Source organism: Sardina pilchardus, chromosome 16, assembly GCF_963854185.1.
Source record: "Sardina pilchardus chromosome 16, fSarPil1.1, whole genome shotgun sequence".
Taxonomy (NCBI): Eukaryota; Metazoa; Chordata; class Actinopteri; order Clupeiformes; family Clupeidae; genus Sardina; species Sardina pilchardus.
Window position 1 is genome coordinate 13198166 of NC_085009.1, and position 18549 is coordinate 13216714.

At 43.7% G+C, this 18549-nt stretch overlaps 1 protein-coding gene across 2 annotated transcripts in view; it reads left to right on the plus strand.

Moving 5' to 3' along the window:
• Positions 1–2011, plus strand: part of exoc6b (exocyst complex component 6B) — a 98398-nt gene extending 96387 nt beyond the window's left edge. For both annotated transcript variants that reach the window (XM_062516410.1, XM_062516411.1), the window contains one exon: positions 1–2011. This exon is cut by the window's left edge and continues 4 nt beyond it. In XM_062516410.1, coding sequence (XP_062372394.1) covers positions 1–123 — 123 coding nt within the window. In that variant the 3' untranslated portion in view covers positions 124–2011.
• Positions 2012–18549: the final 16538 nt, after the last annotated feature.

The window sequence follows — 18549 nt, forward strand, 5'->3', positions numbered from 1 at the left end:
AAGGACACCAGCCGGAAGAACAACATGTTCTCGCAGTTCCGCAAGAACGAGCGCGACAAGCAGAAGCTCATCGACACTGTGGTCAAGCAGCTGAGGAACCTCATCGCCTCCAACCAGTCCTGAGGACGCAGCCCTCTCATTGGCAGCCCGGGTGTCAGCTGACACACTCCAGTCCTCACCTCATTGGTCACCTCTGCCGTCACTCTCCCTCCCCCCAGTTGAGAAGCATGTCTCCTCACCCTCACCGCCTACAGTTGTGCCAGTCACGCCAGTCACGCCAGTCACGCCACCACCCCATCTACCCACCCTATAAGAGTATATTCGCTTATTATTCAGATGTGCCCACCTGCCTGTCTTAAGCACGTTTGGCCTCACAAGTCTCCAGTCTTGTGTAACGGAATGCCTTTCAACCCCCCCAACGAGACGAGAGCTGCTCTTCCACCTCTCCTCCTGTCCTCCTTCCTCGGAGTTCCTGTCTCTTCCCACAGGATTTGTTACAAGCACAGGAAGGGATATGGACGCCGTTTCATTCCCTTCACCTCAAGACCAGAGCAGACTGGTTCAGATGTGCAAGTGCCAGGTCTCCCCGGCCACACACAAGCGTTGTTCACAAGATGCTGGAAGACCTTTTTTTTTTTTTTTTTTTAACCCCATTGCACATTCAAGTTTGCCGAGGTGGTACATTAGTTACTGATGCCTGTGTGTGTGTGTGTGTGTTTTCACAGCTGTTGAAAGACTTAAAAGTTTGTAAAGGATCAAATGATTTGGACGGCTAGCCGTTTTTTTTTTTTTTTTTGGTCGTCTCTTAGCCTGTGGTCACTGCTCATGTTGTTTTGTTTTTTTCATAACCTGATTGAACTGGAACACTGTCACTGATTGTATGCGCTAGCCAAGGTGACCATAGGAAGCTTTTTTTTTTGTAGGCCACAGCTGGGGGAAGGTGTATTGTTTGTCAGAGAACGAGTGTTGAGTTTATGATTAAAGAGGAGTGCCATAGCCTTAGCGTATGCCTTTAAGCCTTTTTTGGTCCTGCTTGACATGCTTCTCCTTGTCCTGCAGTCACCTGTATAATATAACCTGTATAACTCTATTGCATAGACACCTTTTAATATCGTTGTGAGACAGTTTAGTGTAGGCACTGGATACGAAGGGTCTAGTCTTCCGTCAATATAAATGTGTGCGTGTGTGAGTGTGTGAGAGAGAGAGAGACAGACAGGAGTGACAGTTAAGCATTTGTACAAAACCTTCATTATATAAATGATGGGTTCTTTTTTTTGTTGTAATTTTAAACTTTTTCCTGGTTTGATAGGTGCAATACAATTTCAGAGTGGTTTCCGAGTGTAAGAAAAGTGAATATGGGCTTATCTGGATTAGAGCAGACGGAATAGACTTGATGTGGTTGATTTAAATCTCATCAAACTGTTCCAGCTCTGTGTGGGTGCTTATTCAAGTGGTCGCTCTTGCACCCAAACAAAGGGATTCAGACTGGCTGAGAGATAGGGAAGAAAGGGAAGATGCAGTCACTGTCCTTTCAGCTTTTAGAGGGACACAATGCATCATGTTCAGATTTTATAGGAGTGTGTGCGTGTGCGTGTGTGTGCATGCGAGTGTGTGCATGCGAGTGTGTGAGTGTGTGCATGCGAGTGTGTGAGTGTGTGTGAGTGTGTGTGAGTGTGTGTGAGTGTGTGTGAGTGTGTGAATGTGTGTGTTACTGCATCCAACTGGAGTTTTGAGAAAAAGACACACTGTTGTGCTCGCGTGTATATGTTTGTGCGTATGTCAACGTTTTTGCTTCTTCTTTTTGGGCCACAGTCAGAGTCGATGCCCAAGTGAATACAGAGAGCTTGTTGCCACAAGAGCCTTTTGGTTTGAAATGAAACTGTTTTGATGGGGTTCTCTGTCAACTGACACTGCTGCACTATACAGTTTTGTTATGTTAAACCACTAATGGATAATTTTGCAATACTAATAAAGCTTAAACAAATGGCCAAGAGCAATACTGAATAAATCAACCAAACTGAAACGCATCTTTGTTCGTTATTTAAATATGGGTTCTCAAAACACCTTTTCCTTTCACTTATGCAATAGGTTTCAGGGAAACGGGGAGGTCAGATTGGCATACAGACCTCCTTAATGACCTTGTGTATTTGGATGGATATTCATTTATAACTTTCCTCTGGCTGCCTGATATGGCACTTAGACCACCCGCACTGGATTCCGTGTTGTGTGAAGAGTGTGGAGAGGTGCTGGAGGTGGGGTGGGGGCAGGTGAGTCTCTGGACAGTGAGTGACCACCCCACCTCTCCTCAACCCCCCCCATCACACACACACACACACACACACATCCGCCCGATCTCGCTTCCCCCGTTGTTTTGAGTGAGCAGGAGAAACGGAAGAACAGTTCTAGTTTAATATGTATCAGACTGCTACTTCCCTTTGTGGTTTTCACAATAGGCCATATACACATGACCTTACAACAATGGATATAGCTGTGTGTGTGTGTGTGTGTGTGTGTGTGTGTGTGTGTGTGTGTGTGTGTGTGTGTGTGTGTGTGTGTGTGTGTGTGTGTGTGTGTGTGTGTGTGTGTGTGTGTGTGTGTGTGTGTGTGTGTGTGTGTGTGTACATCCGTGAGCTGTGACCAGACCACCACAAATGCTCTCTCTGTGCGCTCTCCGACACCCTTGTCCTTGTTGAGAGGCAGCACCGTGGCCTTCCTTGGGTGGTAAGAGCCTGCATGTTTTGACTGGAGTGGGTACAACAATTCCCTTTTGGGTTTACTTGAGCGCGACTGGCTTCTCTCTTTTTTTCCCCCCTCTCTCTCTCCCGTTGGAGGTCAGGAAAACGGTTCTGCCAGCTTGGAAACAAATAAAGCCTCGCAATCCCCCGGACTCCTCTGCTCATTTCAGCGGATTCCTTGTTTCCACCTCTACCCTCTCTTTCCGTATTTCAATGAGACAAAAAAATCCCTCCAGTTTAAAAAAAAGAGCTGTATTGTCAAGACAATATGTAAATTTAAACCAAAATATGTTGCCGTAAAAATACTAATACAAATCGGATCAAGTGCAGGGCAGCCAATGGTGGGGGGGAAAACATTCTTTCCTCCATCCTCAGAAATATGGCTTCTCACTTGTGGGATGATGCATGTTTTTCTTTTCACTTTTTTTTTATTATTACTTTTTCATGTTCACTTTTCTGTGTAATGAGGTGCAATGCTCTATCAGTCAATTTGATATGTGCCAAACAAATTCTTTGGCTTGGCTGAGACTGTCGCTCATCAAGGTGATTTTTAGTTTTTGATCCATCATGGTTAAGTAGCCTGCCACAGTGTACTTGGGTACATTATTTAGTGGTTTTGTTTGAGTTGTCCTCAAGAGAGTTGAGGTTTTTCTGCAGCTGTAATTTCAGTTCACTGCAAGTTTCTCTCCCCCTCTGCAACAGATTTTTGTATATGAAAGGATTGAAAGTTGCTGAAGCGTTTCATTGTGTTATCTCAATCAAAAGAACTTTACAGTACTGTATGTTTAGATGTATCCTACCCAAACGCGTTACTTATCTAAATCTGTTGATGCTGTCCAGAATGTGTATGAAGCTGGAAAACTCGTTTGAAGTAAATCTAGCATGCTTCCAGGCAAAAAGTGAGTAAGTAAAGCAAGTAAACAAAAGCTTAAGAGGCCACTCAAAAGCCTTTTGAGAAATCGAAGTGATTCACATCACAGTATTTGAAAGACAATATGTCTCTGTTCTGCGCCATTGACGGAGTGATGACCTAAGGGGACCTAACTGTACATTCCTCCGAGCCCGAGGTCCTCCACTCTCATAAGTGTCATTTAGACTGCGGGGTCACGGTCCTGAGTCATATCCTCTCTGCTGAGGGGCCCGGGCCCAGACTCAGACGGAGTCAGTCTGGCCCTTAATGCCAAACCTCCACTTCCATCTAGGACAACAGACTTTGCTCGAGTAGGAAGCTGCCAGCACATTCCTACTCGGGAGTGAAATCGACAGTGCAAGCTACAGTACAGCTTTCTGGGTCACCCTGGGGTCACTCACAAGCACAAACCTGGTCCTTGGACTCTGCCCGTGTAGTTTTCGGTATACACACTATACATAGACCAACCCTCCCCCTCGTTGTGGCTCAGTAATGTCTACCTTTGTCAGTGTTTTATGGCTGAAGTATACGAGTGTCCGTTGTCCAGCGCTGTATATCATCTTTTAAAATGAGCCATTTTCTTCCCACCTGTCATCAAAGCCATTTTTGGACGTTGTCTCTGCAGAGCAGGCCTATAGGAGCGAAAGAAAAAAGTTCATAGCAGAGGAGGAGGTCAAGAGTTCACTCGTTAGACTACCCAGCCAAAACAGTAGCCACTTATAAAGATATATTTGTAAATACACCTTGTAGTTTGTACAACAAAGCTACTTTCTTCAGCCATCCATCCAGTTTTTTGATGTTAAAGATGGCTAAACTAAGAGAAGCCTCAGGAGAATATCCCACAGCACAGAATCTAGTGTTTGTTTCTCCACTCTGCCCGTTATGTTGATGCGGTGCCAGTGACATTCTGCCTTTATTCATAGGTATTGCTGCCTTCATGGCGCGAGCCACCATTTGCCCATGGAGATTGTGTCTGTGAGAAGTGCTTTCAGTACCCATTGTGCTGGAGAATGTGCTATGCAGATAAATGTAAGTTACCTTACCCTTCCCTTTCTACAGCAGAGCAGAGAGTAATAGTTTGTGTCATTGTCTAGGATCGTTTCATTGTCAGCAGGCCTGAGATTTGGCCCATGGAAGCGTATGGAACTCCCTGCTTATACAATGTCAGCCAGGCTTCTGCTCCAGGTTTCCTGTAAGCAGTTTTTTCCATGCCATCTATGCCTACCTGATTGTTCTTGGGGGCCTTAGGAGTAATCCGTCTCAATATAATGCTTTTTAGACAATACTCATTGTTAATGTGCTTCCATAAATAAGTGAATTTCCATTGCCCCATACTTAGTGAAATGTAGAAATAGAAGAGGATACGTGTGTGTGTTGTTTGTGTAGTTGTGTGTGTGTGGTTGTGCGGCTGGCTGTGTGTATTTACTTTGCTTCTCCGTACTTCCCATTTCCCCTGGTACTAAATGCAGCGCAGAGTCAGGTCACCGCAGGTTACCGTCTGGGTCACTGTCCCTCGCCGATCCCCTCAGAGACTCCTGGTTCCTCTCTGGTAATGATCTGAGCCACAGGCACAAACAAGATAGCGTGCCAATGCACGCACACTCACACAGACGCACACACACATAAGCGCAGACAAAAACGTCCGTCCCGCTATACACACAAGCTGTCATTAATGGCCAAAAAAAAGGCCCTTCACGCATGCACGCTTTGCAAGTGATGGCTGAAGCCGATAATGTGTTCTCTCAAGTCCTTGTCTCATACGGAAGGAGGTTAAAAATAGGACGAAAACAGCGGGGCGGCGGGAGGCATTGTCGCAGGCTGGAGGCAGCGTCCGCAAAAAAAAAAAAATTGGCGCGGGACGCTTTAAACAAGCCTAGTTTGTCACAGCCAGGGCTCGCAAAGCGTGGCCCCTTCCATTTGCATAGCGGCCTGCTCGGGGCCGTTATCGCACCGCTGCGGATGCAAATGCGGCCGGCTTCTGTACACTTTGGCCCGCAAAGTTGCCTGCAGACGCCCCGTCAGGTTGTGTAATGAGCGGCTCTGATGAATCCTGAGCGAGATCAGGGGTATTCGGTCTGTATCGCACTTCCGTGCCACCGATGGCAGCCCGAGATATTAGGATATGAAGGATTGAGTGCTGGCTGGTAGTTTATGTGGAGGGCTGGAGGGCCGGGTCACACAAGAGCATGCGGGCCCTCGGCCAGGTGCAGTAGAAAACAGGGGGCCACAGGAGACGCTTGGACAATAGGAAGAAGACGAAGACTAAGGGACATCACACCCGGCCTCGGTGTAGTGTGTTATAAGGCCATGCTGGACTCTAATTAGCAGCTTGAATCAATTCAGTGATCAGACAGACAGACAGACAGACAGACAGACAGACAGACAGACAGACAGACAGACAGACAGACAGACAGACAGACAGACAGACAGACAGACAGACAGACAGACAGACAGACAGACAGACAGACAGACAGACAGACAGACAGACAGACAGACAGGCAGGCAGGCAGGCAGGCAGGCAGGCAGGCAGGCAGACATTGTTTTGCTGTGCAGACTGGATACGTTTCATGGTAGCGTGTGATGATATCTTCATAGCCTAGTGCCCAGCCCCAAGCTGAAAGAGGACTTCCTTGAGTCTGCTGCTGGCTGCTCAAACAACAACACGTCCATAATTCTTAGCAACAAGATAAGATGGAGCCGCCCGCTAGAGCCTCTTTCCCCATTCACAAACCAAGGTCAGCTGGAGTGCAGACTATCTGCTCTTGTCTGAGGACTTCCTTGTGCAAGCAATTTTCAACATTTTCTATGGCCCATACAAAATTAGCTGAAGTTAATAAAAAAAAAAGTAATCAATCTTGATTGTCATATCTTGGCTCACTTAATCTAGCTTTCAAACTGACCAGTGTGAGTTAACCTAGCTTGTACTGGACATTGTTGGACAGTGTGTAAAACAGGCTCATGGTCTCTCCATCAAGCAGCCATATCTGTTGTGGACACCGTAAGGTTTGCATGTTGGGGACATACATGCTAAAGGATAGACAGAGCTATCAGTACTAACCTATTTTCCTTTCTACAGGCCATAAAGAATCCATTGGAAAGCTAGAGAATTGAAGCGTTGAGTTTCTGACCATCCTGTGTATTTGAATAATTTCTGGTTCTGGTACACAGAGTAGTGTCAGATCAGATTTGGCAGTTAATCAGACTTAGAGGTCATTTTGGCTCTATTTGCTATTGCCATGAGTTTTCAGGTAGTAAATCCACACAGGACAAAATCAGACAGATCAAGATTTAGATTAGATTAGATTAAAATAGATTAAATTCAACTTTATTGCCATTGAGCTGAGTACAGGTACAGTACAAAGCCAATGAAATGAAATGCAGTTAACATCCAACCAGAAGAAGACATCCAAAGAAGCTTTAAATACAAAGTGCAGGTTGAGTACAGTTCTGTAGACAAAAGAGATTAATGATTAATAGAGATTAATTAGGAAACAAATTGAAACGTTCAATTTGCAAAAAGTGCCCCCTGCAGGTGTTATTGCTCAGCAATTGTAAATAAAAAGTGTAAACATGTGATGCCCAAATGTATGTGCTAATTATTAACCGCAAAACTATTGAGGTCTTAGGCCTACTACAAGAGTAACAAAAGATAGGCTAAGTGACAGAGAATCTAATTTGTGGATATTGCCCATGTTTGCAAATTGATTTAAAAAAAAAAATTGTCATTGTATCTTATCATACAATACCTTATGTTGTTTTACATCCCTTTATCTTTTCGGTTAAGCTTCCTCTGCGAGCTGAAGATTAGATAAGACTACTAAAGTGGGTACAAAAGTATCACCGTTTGAAATAATCAAAAAATATTCAAAATGCAATTTGTGCCAGCCATTTACTGCTGAGAGAAACAGACCCCTTGGAGAAAATATGCAAGAAAGAATACCGAAAATAATTCAGCCAAAGTTGAGCATTAGGTTATATATATATTATATTATATTATATTATATATATATATATATATTTTTTTTTTATCTATAAAGACGTGTAGTGTAACTCTGAAGTTTTGTGGAATGTACTATCTTGGACAGTCTTTTTTGCCACATTCCCAACCAATTGCATTGTGCTATTTGCTGCTCTCTCCGCCAGTCCTCCAACTTTCATGAATCTTTGAGAATGTGGTGAGCCAGAAACAACCAGGCTATTTTAATATCTTCCATGTGGTTTTGAAGACAGCAGTTCAGATGCAGTTTATTTTTCTTATCACTTATTTTAACTGTACCATTCTTTTCTAGTATCAGATATCAGATATCTGCACTGCTGTTTTGAATTGTGTCAGTTAGTCTCATGCAGGTGTGGTTGCTCTCCTAATACAATTTTTGTAGGTTTATGATTCACTTTTATGAATCATTGTGAATCATTGTCAAATCATTGTGACTTTATAGGGGCACTGCCAGGTGAAGATCTAGTTATTGATGCCTCCGCTTGTCAGAGCATGTTATGTTAAGGTTTATGGTGATGGTACAGGTTTCTGTAGAGTCATTCGCTTCATTGACTGAAGCACTAAAAAGGTTATCACCTGGTCGCCGTGAGAACGAGTGATGGAATGGCATGACAGAGATGATAAGGAAGTGCTACTGAGATGGACGGCAGGAGGTGGTGAGACTTGAGGAAGAGGGGAGTGGACGCACAGAGAGAGAGAGAGAGAGAGAGAGAGAAAGAGAGAGAGAGAGAGAGAGAGAGTGCAGGAGTGGGGGGACGATGGAGTGGCTGAAGGAATTGGGAAGAGGTGGGGGGCGAGACAGCAAACGCACGTCCTCTCTTTTAATGAAGACAAACGAGGCTTCTCCCTCTCCCCCTTCCTCTCCCAGTCTTCCTGGGGGTTATTAATGGGAAGAGTGGGCCAAAGGTTACTGAAACAAAACTCTGGGCAGGTTTTCACTCCTCAGAACACCCCCCCTCCACACACACACACATAGACACCCCCCCCCCCCACACACACACACACACACACCATAACCCCCCCCCCCCCCCCCTTCTCATTCAGTACACACAATAACATAGTCTTCCACATCTCAAATCCACCAAGGTATATGATATATATATATATATATATATATATATATATATATATATATATATATATATACGTACATCACAGAGAGACACGCAGACAAGGGTTTGTGCTGTACTACTCCCATAGAAGCTGAGGGATTCCATATAGCATTCTTCGATGGCTAAGCCCTCCAGCTGGCTTGCTGAGGAGGACATGTGTGGGTATGGGAAAGAAAGACAACAAAACAGGAGAGGAGAGCAGTTGATGTCAGGTTTGGATCTTGTGTGGGTCTTGTGTGCGGTCTCATGTCAGTAGCAGTCTTTTCAGGGAGAGCAATAAATCATTTTTTATTGAAACAAGACATTAACACCCCATCCCCGCCCCCCCCCACCCCCCGTCTCCAAACAGACACTCAAACTCACTCACTCATTCACACACACACACACACACACACACACACACACTGGTGTGCTGAACTATTTGGCATTGCCTGTTGTTTTGTGGTGTCCCAAGGACCTGGCATTCCCTTCTGACATCATGACATGACGCTGGCCTACTGGGCACAATCTTATACTTTTCTCTGCTATGCTGGCGTGCAAGTTTATATTAAAACAATTAGCCTAAAACATACCAATATATTATCCATTTAAGTGACAGTATTTTTCCACTTAGAGATGATGATTGGTTTATTATCCTGGAAATAAAAGTCGTACAGTATATCAAGTGGGAATGTATTGCTTTTGTCTGGCTTTTATTTTGTTTCATTTTCCAAAGACTATGGCCTATACCTGGACTCACCATTGCCTCTTTCAGTCAAACCAGAGAGATAAATACCGTATTTCACCTTCCTTGCTACATCTATTTCAGTTTTTATATGTTTGCCAAAAGTGCGTTGTAAGACACCGATTTCTGTTCATTTTCAGTACGGTAAAGGTATGCATATTTCTCTGCAGAGCTTCCCCTGCAGCTTTAGCGTGTATATTTATACATAGGCTATATATATACAATTGCAAGCGTGGTTCTTCTTGTTCCTTACGCGTCTCAGACTTCCAGATGTACTGTAAACAAGGAGCGATTGCCTCCTGGACAAACTGCAAGGCTGCAATAGCTGATAGGGACACTGGGGGCGGGAGGAAATATTACTGTTTTCAACAAAAACTGGTCAGTCAAGCAAAACAACGATTTCTAAGCGATTTTATGACTATGAAAAAGTTGCATAGGGTCTCTTTAATGAAGGATTATAACAGAGGATAGATGGTTACAATTGTTCAGTGTGAACCTTGTTGTACAGTAGAGTCCTGAGCCTCTCATGGTGATGAAGCTCCATCAAAGTGGCCTGATCTGGCCCTGGTAGTGTCTGAGGCCTGAGGCCCGAGACACTGGGTGCCTCTCGTTCGTGTTTTATATATCCTACCTTCCTTCCTCGGTCCTCGCGGCAACAATGGGATAGTCTACTCAGTGCTAGTTATAGATCAGTGGGCACGAGTCTGGAGGACCGAGCATCGAGGATTGAGGAGGGATGTTGAGAGAGGCCCTCTGAGTCATGTGTGTAGGGAACTGAGCACCTGGACTCAGTTATGAAACCAGTGCTCTAACCAGGATATAAGGCCGATGAGACATGGGGCAACTTTTTTTTAGTGAGCAGTATTCCTCGTTATTGTACCGTAGTCCTGCCATGTTCCCATTGATACTGGGCAACCGTTTATTTTCTGGAGAATGTTAATCATCGGTAGGCAAAATCGTCATGATCATTCAATCTGAATGAATGGAACTGGTTATGTGGTTGCCCAGCAACATTGCTCAGAAAGTTTCCTCGTGTATCATCGCCTTAACTCAGGGATCTTGACTGAAAGAGCAACACAAGATTTACCGAGGTAAAGTCAACTGTGAGAACTGTGGTCTTTCTTGGAGAACTGAGTCCCGGGAATGTAACGGGCAGATGCTCTTTCTCTGACACAATGCAAAGCATGCTGAGGGCAAAAACAAACCATTTGGCTAACTTTTATTAGATTTGGTGAAGAAAGGGAATATATTTTGAGGGATAAAAAAGGTTTGGGGGGTCATAGTGCTTTATTTGACTTTATATATCTTCAGTGTCCTCTGCCCACCTCTGGTTGAGAATGAGCTATTGAATTACACCATTGGAATGCAGTTGCTGGGAATTTGATGCTATTAAACTTGTACAGGGGTCATTTCAGAAATATTCTTTTACTCTCTTCCCATGTCTCGGTTCTCCCACTACAGACGTATTTGGTGTATCTGGTCTGACTATTGTGATCACAAGATCTTTGTTATGAATGAATGAAGGAATGAATAAATAAACACATACATTTCATAAACAATCTGTATCAGGTATAACGAAGCGTTTTTTTGCCATGGGAAAGCCTTTAATGCAGCCCTTGACAGGATAAAATACGATAACGATGAGCATTAAAATGCATTTCCTATAAATAGCTCTTTTTGAGATATGTATTTTTTTTGTGTTCCACTGAACCATTTATCTTTAAACTGCCTCCACATGTTCCTTCACTTGGCTAATAACACACCATTTCACTCCATGTTTTGTTTTTTGGACGTCTCCCAACCCTGTAAAAGAGAATAAAACAAAATAAAATGATAATTGTTTTTATAAGGGGGAGAGAAAAGGTCTGAGCGGGGTTCTGATCTCCTTCCCAAGTATTTAGGCCGAATGAAAGTGTCCGCTAGAATTAGGGTAATTGCTATGGAGAGAAGATTTTGATACAGGACTGTGGGCAGGCTCCATCTGGGTCTCAGTGCACATTCCCTCTATGTGGTACAACAGTAAATGCACTAAAGATGAACTACAGGACTGAGAGACAAAGAGAGAGAAAGAGAGAGAGAGAGAGAGAGAGAGAGAGAACGAGAACGAGGGAAGGGAGGCAGTAGCTGTCAGTAAGGCTACTGTTATAGAAGTCTAAATCATGGATCTGAAGCTCATGAACCGATTCCACTCTGGAAAAAAGCGCTCGGGTCATGAACTTAGGAGAGAGAGAGAGAGAGAGGCTTGGAGATGAGTTGCCATCAGGAGCTTTCAATCACGAAATGTGGGGAGAACCTGAATCTACAAATGATATCATCAGTGTTACGTTGGTGTACGGGTATTACCGTAAAAAAGACGAAAAAACCCCCGAACAAACAGGAAAAAAACGCTCACACCCAGCGATATCAGCTTGGGCATGTCTTAAAATAAACAAAAGTCTATCCAAGCATGATGTAACTGTATGAAGGTGTCTATCATACTGTTTGTGATTGTGTCAGTTTTGGTGATGCTTTCCAGAAGAAGTAAACCTACCTGTTGGCTACCTTGGTTGACTTGCCGAGTGTTTCTATTTCGTGCTTCGGGTTTCATTTTTGTTTGACAAATCCCTATCGCTATCACTACCGAAATCATTCCGTCTGATTATGACTCACAAATGCGGACTCACAAATGTGGCAATCAAGGAAGCAAAAGAAGGTCCTAGGACACAGGCCTCAACACGGGCAGCATACTTCCAATGTGAGTTGTGGTAGATAAGGCTGGAGAACTACTGAGAGTTATCTAGCAGTGGTATCACTGGGCTGCATCTGTCATTCAATGCTGTCTAACCTCTATGACCTGTCCCACTGTTGTAGTGTGTCAACAAATGCTATCGAAACGCGAGCCAAACTGGACGTTTTTATTTCTCTCGTCGGGGGACGAGACGAGAGAGGGATCGTAACTTTTATTTTCGTTCTCTCTCTCTTTCCGTCCTCCGTCTCCGTGCAAATGAGGGAGCGCCGAGCAGACAACTGGACGCTTCTCTCTCCGAGAGGCCTCCGGGAACGTCGCCAGATGTGCAGTTCCTACCGAGCAGATCTCGCCATGTCACAGACATCTTGACCTGAGCGTGAAAATCAGGCGCAGGAGACCTGTAATATATCAGGAGAACAAATGGCTGTGCTTTTAGGCACGATTACTTTAATTGTCACATGCGCAAATAGAACCATATTATTATCCTGAACCATGTGAACTCGGCGAGACCTTTGCAAAAACCGACAGCCTGTCAATAACTATATGAAGTAGTTTAGCTCTAGCCCTATTTCACATTTCTTAACCGACGTTTTGAATGTACTACTTAGTCTCATCACCAAGAAACCCCAAAAGCTCAATTTACATGTCAGTTTAGTAATGGCAGAAATAATGGGAAATATGTTTGTGTTCCAAGTTAATTTTCTGTGATTGAATACTAGAAACTAACAGCATGATTTGACCTTGTACCTAGATGGTGCATGTCCTCACATGACATCTACAACTGGCAAAGCATTTAGTGACAATTCTGTCCTCGACATAGGTGTATATGTATTTTTATATGTATTTGTATGTATATGTATATGTATATATATGTATTTTATACATATACATACAGTATATATATATATATATATATATATATGTACAGTATGTATGTATGTATTTATGTATGTATGTATGTATGTGGCATCTGATGTCAGATATGTAAGTTTGTATGTATTTGTGTCTGTTAAAATGTCTCTTTCTCGCCTACACTTTTCTCATTGTCTCACTGATGTACGTGGTAACCAGTAATGTGGTTAATTCTGTGTATGTTTGGATGCTGATTCTGAGTCCTTGGTTTGTGGCACCAGGAACATTGACTTCAATTACGCTCCATTACACTGACAGAGCTGTTCTGAGCGAAATCAAGCCTTGCGTCACTTTTTGAACCGCTTTGAACTCCACTCCTCCCCGCGGCTGAGATGATGGAGCCCCAGACCCACACAGCGAGACGCGGAGGTCCCTAATGAAAGATGAGAGCCCGCCCCTTAAGGAACACGGCTTGGACTCGCCGAGAACAACCCGTCCGCCTGCCAGCCTGTCCATTAGTCGAGTTGCACGGGGCCCCAAACCCAGTAGCTGTCTCCTTGACTCCCGAGCAGGCCGGTTGAGCACACCGCAGCAGATACAGTCTGACTGGCTTTCAGAGCAGTCCATCATATTTATGTGGATAGAGGTTAGTGTGGACAGGGCCAGGTTTGGCTGCAGTTGGGAGTGGGCTGAGGCATGGAGCATGGACCAGACACGGGTGTTCTCACTGCACAGTCAGTCCCAACAGCAGGATGCTCGAGCCAGGGCTGAGGGCAGCAGACTATTAGTGTTTTGTAGCAAGTAGAACCTACACCCACCCCTTCTATCCTCACTTGCTGTTCACCTCTGTGACGCACGCACGCACACACGCACGCACGCACACACACACGCACACACACACACACACACACACACACACACACACACACACACACACACACACAGACAGACACACAGACACACACACACACAGACAGACACACAGACACACACACACACACAAGCACGCACACATCCCACCCCCTTCTCTTTCCTTGCATATCTGAGTCATTTCTATGCTAGGAAAGGAGTGGTGGTTATGGTCGTCAATATTCCCCATCCATCAGCCAGGCTGACAAGCACTGTCATGGAATGCGAAGATCTACCCTGGAGGGAAACGAATCCTGATAGCCCCTTCAGGGAATCTCCGACTCCACACATATATACAGTACAGTAAATGACACCTCCTGAGAATCAAAAACGAAGCAAGGTGCTTCATCGGAAATCCCACTGGCTTTTTCAGGCAAGCTTGGCTTTCGGGTTTTCACAGGTCTGTGGCGGACCTTTGTCTCCTGAGCCACACAGTCAGTAGAGACAGAATGCCAATAAATAATATCCAAACGGCATGCTGGAGAAGAAGGTGTTGTAGCTGTATTGGCAGCACACTGGACACGTGAAGAATGTGAGGAAAATAAAACTTTTTTTTTTTGTTACATGATCTCGGCTAAATAAAACGACATGCTTTTTTTTTTTGCGTTCTCGTCTCTGATGTACTTTTGTATTTTCTCGTGTGTATCGATTTGCTATCGGCCAAACCAGATGTTACCCTAAATCTGTGTCAGGACAGAGGTTCTCTGCCAATTTGCGTGCTTTTTCAGGCTCGGATATAGCGGCTTGACTCTGTCGAGTGGTATCCTGTTCCTGGTGTTTTGTCTAATAGCAAAAATGTTGCTAGCTTGAAGTTTTCTGAAATGAGCCAGTGCTGATGGGAGTATCTCAGAGTCCACGAGCTTTGGTAATGGGGAGGCTCTGTTCAACTCAAGTGTGCTCAAGTGCAGTGCATTTCTGAAACTATATTCAAATCCGAATGGATATTTGTATTGCAGTAACATTACTTCTGCACTGCAATGTCCCTCTGTTGCGGTGAAGCTGTCTCTCGTCTGTTTGCTTGTAATCACACACACACACACACACACACACACACACACACACACACACACACTTACTCAGACATTTTAGATAATTTCATTTACTTTAGGGCTGTTAAGTGTGAGTCAGTGTGCACTTTAGGCCTAGATGTCATGCGTCATAACTTTGAATGGCCATCCAAGCGGTCTCATCCAGCACCACGCCGAGAAACGAGACAAGCAGAGGAGTGGGTCCATCTGGAGGGCTGATTAGACAAATATAGCCGCACTGAGGGTCATTTTCAGGTCAGACGTGAACTTACAGTCTTGGAATGAAGCTGGAATGAAGTATAGCACCTCAATTAAAAACACCGAATAAAGCCAGGTAAGTGAATTTGCAAGACAGCATGTACATTTCAACCACAACTTTGTGTTCTTTAACTTAGGTAGAAAAGAGTAAGTAGAATATCCATGAACGTGTTTTTTAAACATACAGTAGGTCTGCATAGTGAACTATTTCCAACTGTGCTCAACAACTCAGAAAGTTCTTACAGGGAGCTTTTTGTGCTATTGATGAACAACAAACGTAAAGCAAAATGTCATCCATACTGTAATGAGCTTATTATGTTTTACAAACTGGACATGAAGTTAGTATTTTGATCCCATATGACATGTTAGAAAAGGCAAGGAAGCATCAATCATAGACTATTTTAGTGAAGAAATAAACTTTCTCTCTCTCTCTCTCTCTCTCTCACACACACACACATAGAAGCCACTTTACAAATATGTCTGCTGCTGTGTGAACAATTACCTCAGACAACCTTAATGTCCCTTGAGGTTGCCCCCCTTTGACCAGTCTGACGTCTCCGGGGGAAGCAGCGCTGCGCTGAGGTAAATACTGTACGTTTCCCCTTGTCTCTCCTCGTGGATTTCATTTCCTGTGACCTTTTAAGTAAGATTTAATTTGTCCTTTGAAGCGTCCAGCCCGTGTTTGCTTAATTTGGTCTCAGAGCTAACGGCTGGCTTGGTCTGAGTCAAAGTCTCGACTGTAATTGAGGCACTGTCACCTACCTACCCATTACCTCCACCACTACCCCCCCCTCAGGCCTTCATTCAGAGCTGGTGAGCGTTCATCTATGGTGGAGGTAAAAGTGCATGAGCCGCCATGCTAATTGTCAGACATGACTTGACACAAAGTAACAAAGGCAAGGCAGTTAGTTGAGGGGATGTCATGGAAGCAGGCCGTTATGAGTGCCTGGCTCGCCCTGTACATAATTGACAGGAATATGTGGTTTATAGTCAGTAGGGAAGTTGCAAAGAAGTATTGTTAGACAATCCAGCAGGCAAGAACACAATAATGGTGTGATTTGAAATGTACTTTATTTATTGATTTACAGGCAAACAGAATTGCTCACGCTTACTCTGAAATACTGTTTACTTCATACTCTTAATGACTAAAAAGTTACACACCCACACGTATCCCCTCAACACACACACACACGCACACACACACACACACACACACACACCAGGGATGGAAATTAGCACCAGCCACATGCTGGTAAAATGTGAGAGTGGCTGGTAGATTTCAGTCATATTTTAACATTGAGTGGCAGGTTAATTTGACCAGGAATCTGCTATTGGCTGATACATTTTCACATTTTCACATTTTAATTCCCACCCCTGACACACACACACACACACACACACACACACACACACACACACACACACACACACACACACACAAATACACATAAATACACAGAGCTGTGCTTTAATGTCACATGTCGGCATGACTGTGCAATAGTCTCAAAACCCATTTGTCATCCAGATTATGCTTTTCCACAAGAACAGTGAATTATTAAACCAACAGTTTACTTGGTTTGTAAATCTCTCAGCTCTGCATGCATTAGCTGTAGACTTGTACAGGCCCTCCTGCTTAGGCTACTGTAAATCTTTGGTGCCCCAAGGTATTCCTGGACCTTTCAACGCCTTGCCTCGACTCTAATTCCCAGTGCCAGATGAGAGTTTAAGAACTGTGCTGAGAGGGTTTTTCAGAGTTGCTTTCGCAAATAAATCTTTGCGTAACTCTAATGTAGTCTTGTGTGATAGAATGCAAAATAACAGAAAATAAATATAAAAACATCAGGTTATGTTTATGGAGTATAAATATTTCATATAATATACCTTGATTGTTTTGTAAACAATATGCTTGACCACAAAATAACCCTTATATTCATGTCTGAGGATGTACAAGATATGAATATTTTATATATTAATGAAAGCAAGTTACAGGCATCTTAATATCTCTTAACCCACTACAGGGCATTGTTGCTTTTCCTCTGGGTCTTATAACAAATATTGGAGTTTCAATGGATGCTCGGTAAATAACGCAATTAAAGTTACAAGTGTGACGGTAGCTGAACTCTCCTCGACCCAGAGTTGGCACGGACTACTCCTGCTGTTTGTTCAAAGGCTTGCGTTCTCCCGGTCGCCGCTGGACGGCAGTGTAACGTTATGAGAAATGTGTCGCGTGTCCACTGCGCGCAACATGCGACCTGAGTATTTCTGAGAGGATATATATAATGATATGGCATGTATTTTACTTTTCTCTGTATGTTTATTTGTTCCAAAAAGGGATGTGTTGAAAACAGCCGTCTGACGAGCAGTGCACAGTCCGTCGCTGACGTTGAAGGATTCATATTCACAGCATAGATAGCATACGCCAATGTATGTCAACAAACTTAAAAAGTTGTAGTCTGAAATATTTGTTTAGTGGTGAAATCCGAAACACATAAGTATTCGCTTGAAAGCTGAATGTATGTGCCCGTGTTCTTTGTGTGCTTATGTGTGTGTACTGTACGTGTGTCTGTCTGTGAATGTATGTATGAATGTATATGTGCGTGTGCGCGCGCGTGTGTGTGAGACAGAAGGGGGGTTGGGGATATTGACCCAGATTTTATTTTTTGAAACCGGAGTAAGAAAGGTAACAAGGGCAAGCGCAACATCTGGGTTAGAGTTCGGGTCAGCGCTGGCCCCCTAATACGCCGAGCATCATTACATAACTCTCCGCGCGTAATTATGATCATAAGGTAAGCATAACTGAAACCATCCCACAAAAAAAGACCTATAACACTGGCTGGACTTAGTGTCTTAAGACTTCCCTGTTTATACTTGGGATTTTGTTCTAGACTGAAAAAAAATATGGGGCAACTGTTGCAGCGCAAATGCATAAATAAACACATGATCCAATAATAATCAAATGAAGAAATCTTTCACCCCAAACCCACAAACAATAACTAAACAACAAATCAGAAAAAAACATTACACGACCATTTGTGTCTGTTGCATCATCCAGAGCATTATTTTTGTAAACATATGTCATGTGACCTTTAATTCCGTGAACCTTGACTCCCGTATTGACACTTCTGATCAGATGCATTCATGAAATGGCTGTGCAAAAGTTAGTTGCAGACGAATGTTTGAATGCACAGATTAGTAGGCTACATGATCTCTGCACCCATTTGGCATGTTCATTTGACATGTATCTAATATGATTAGAGAGGCTAATTGACTATCATTAAACGATTGCCGAATTCATC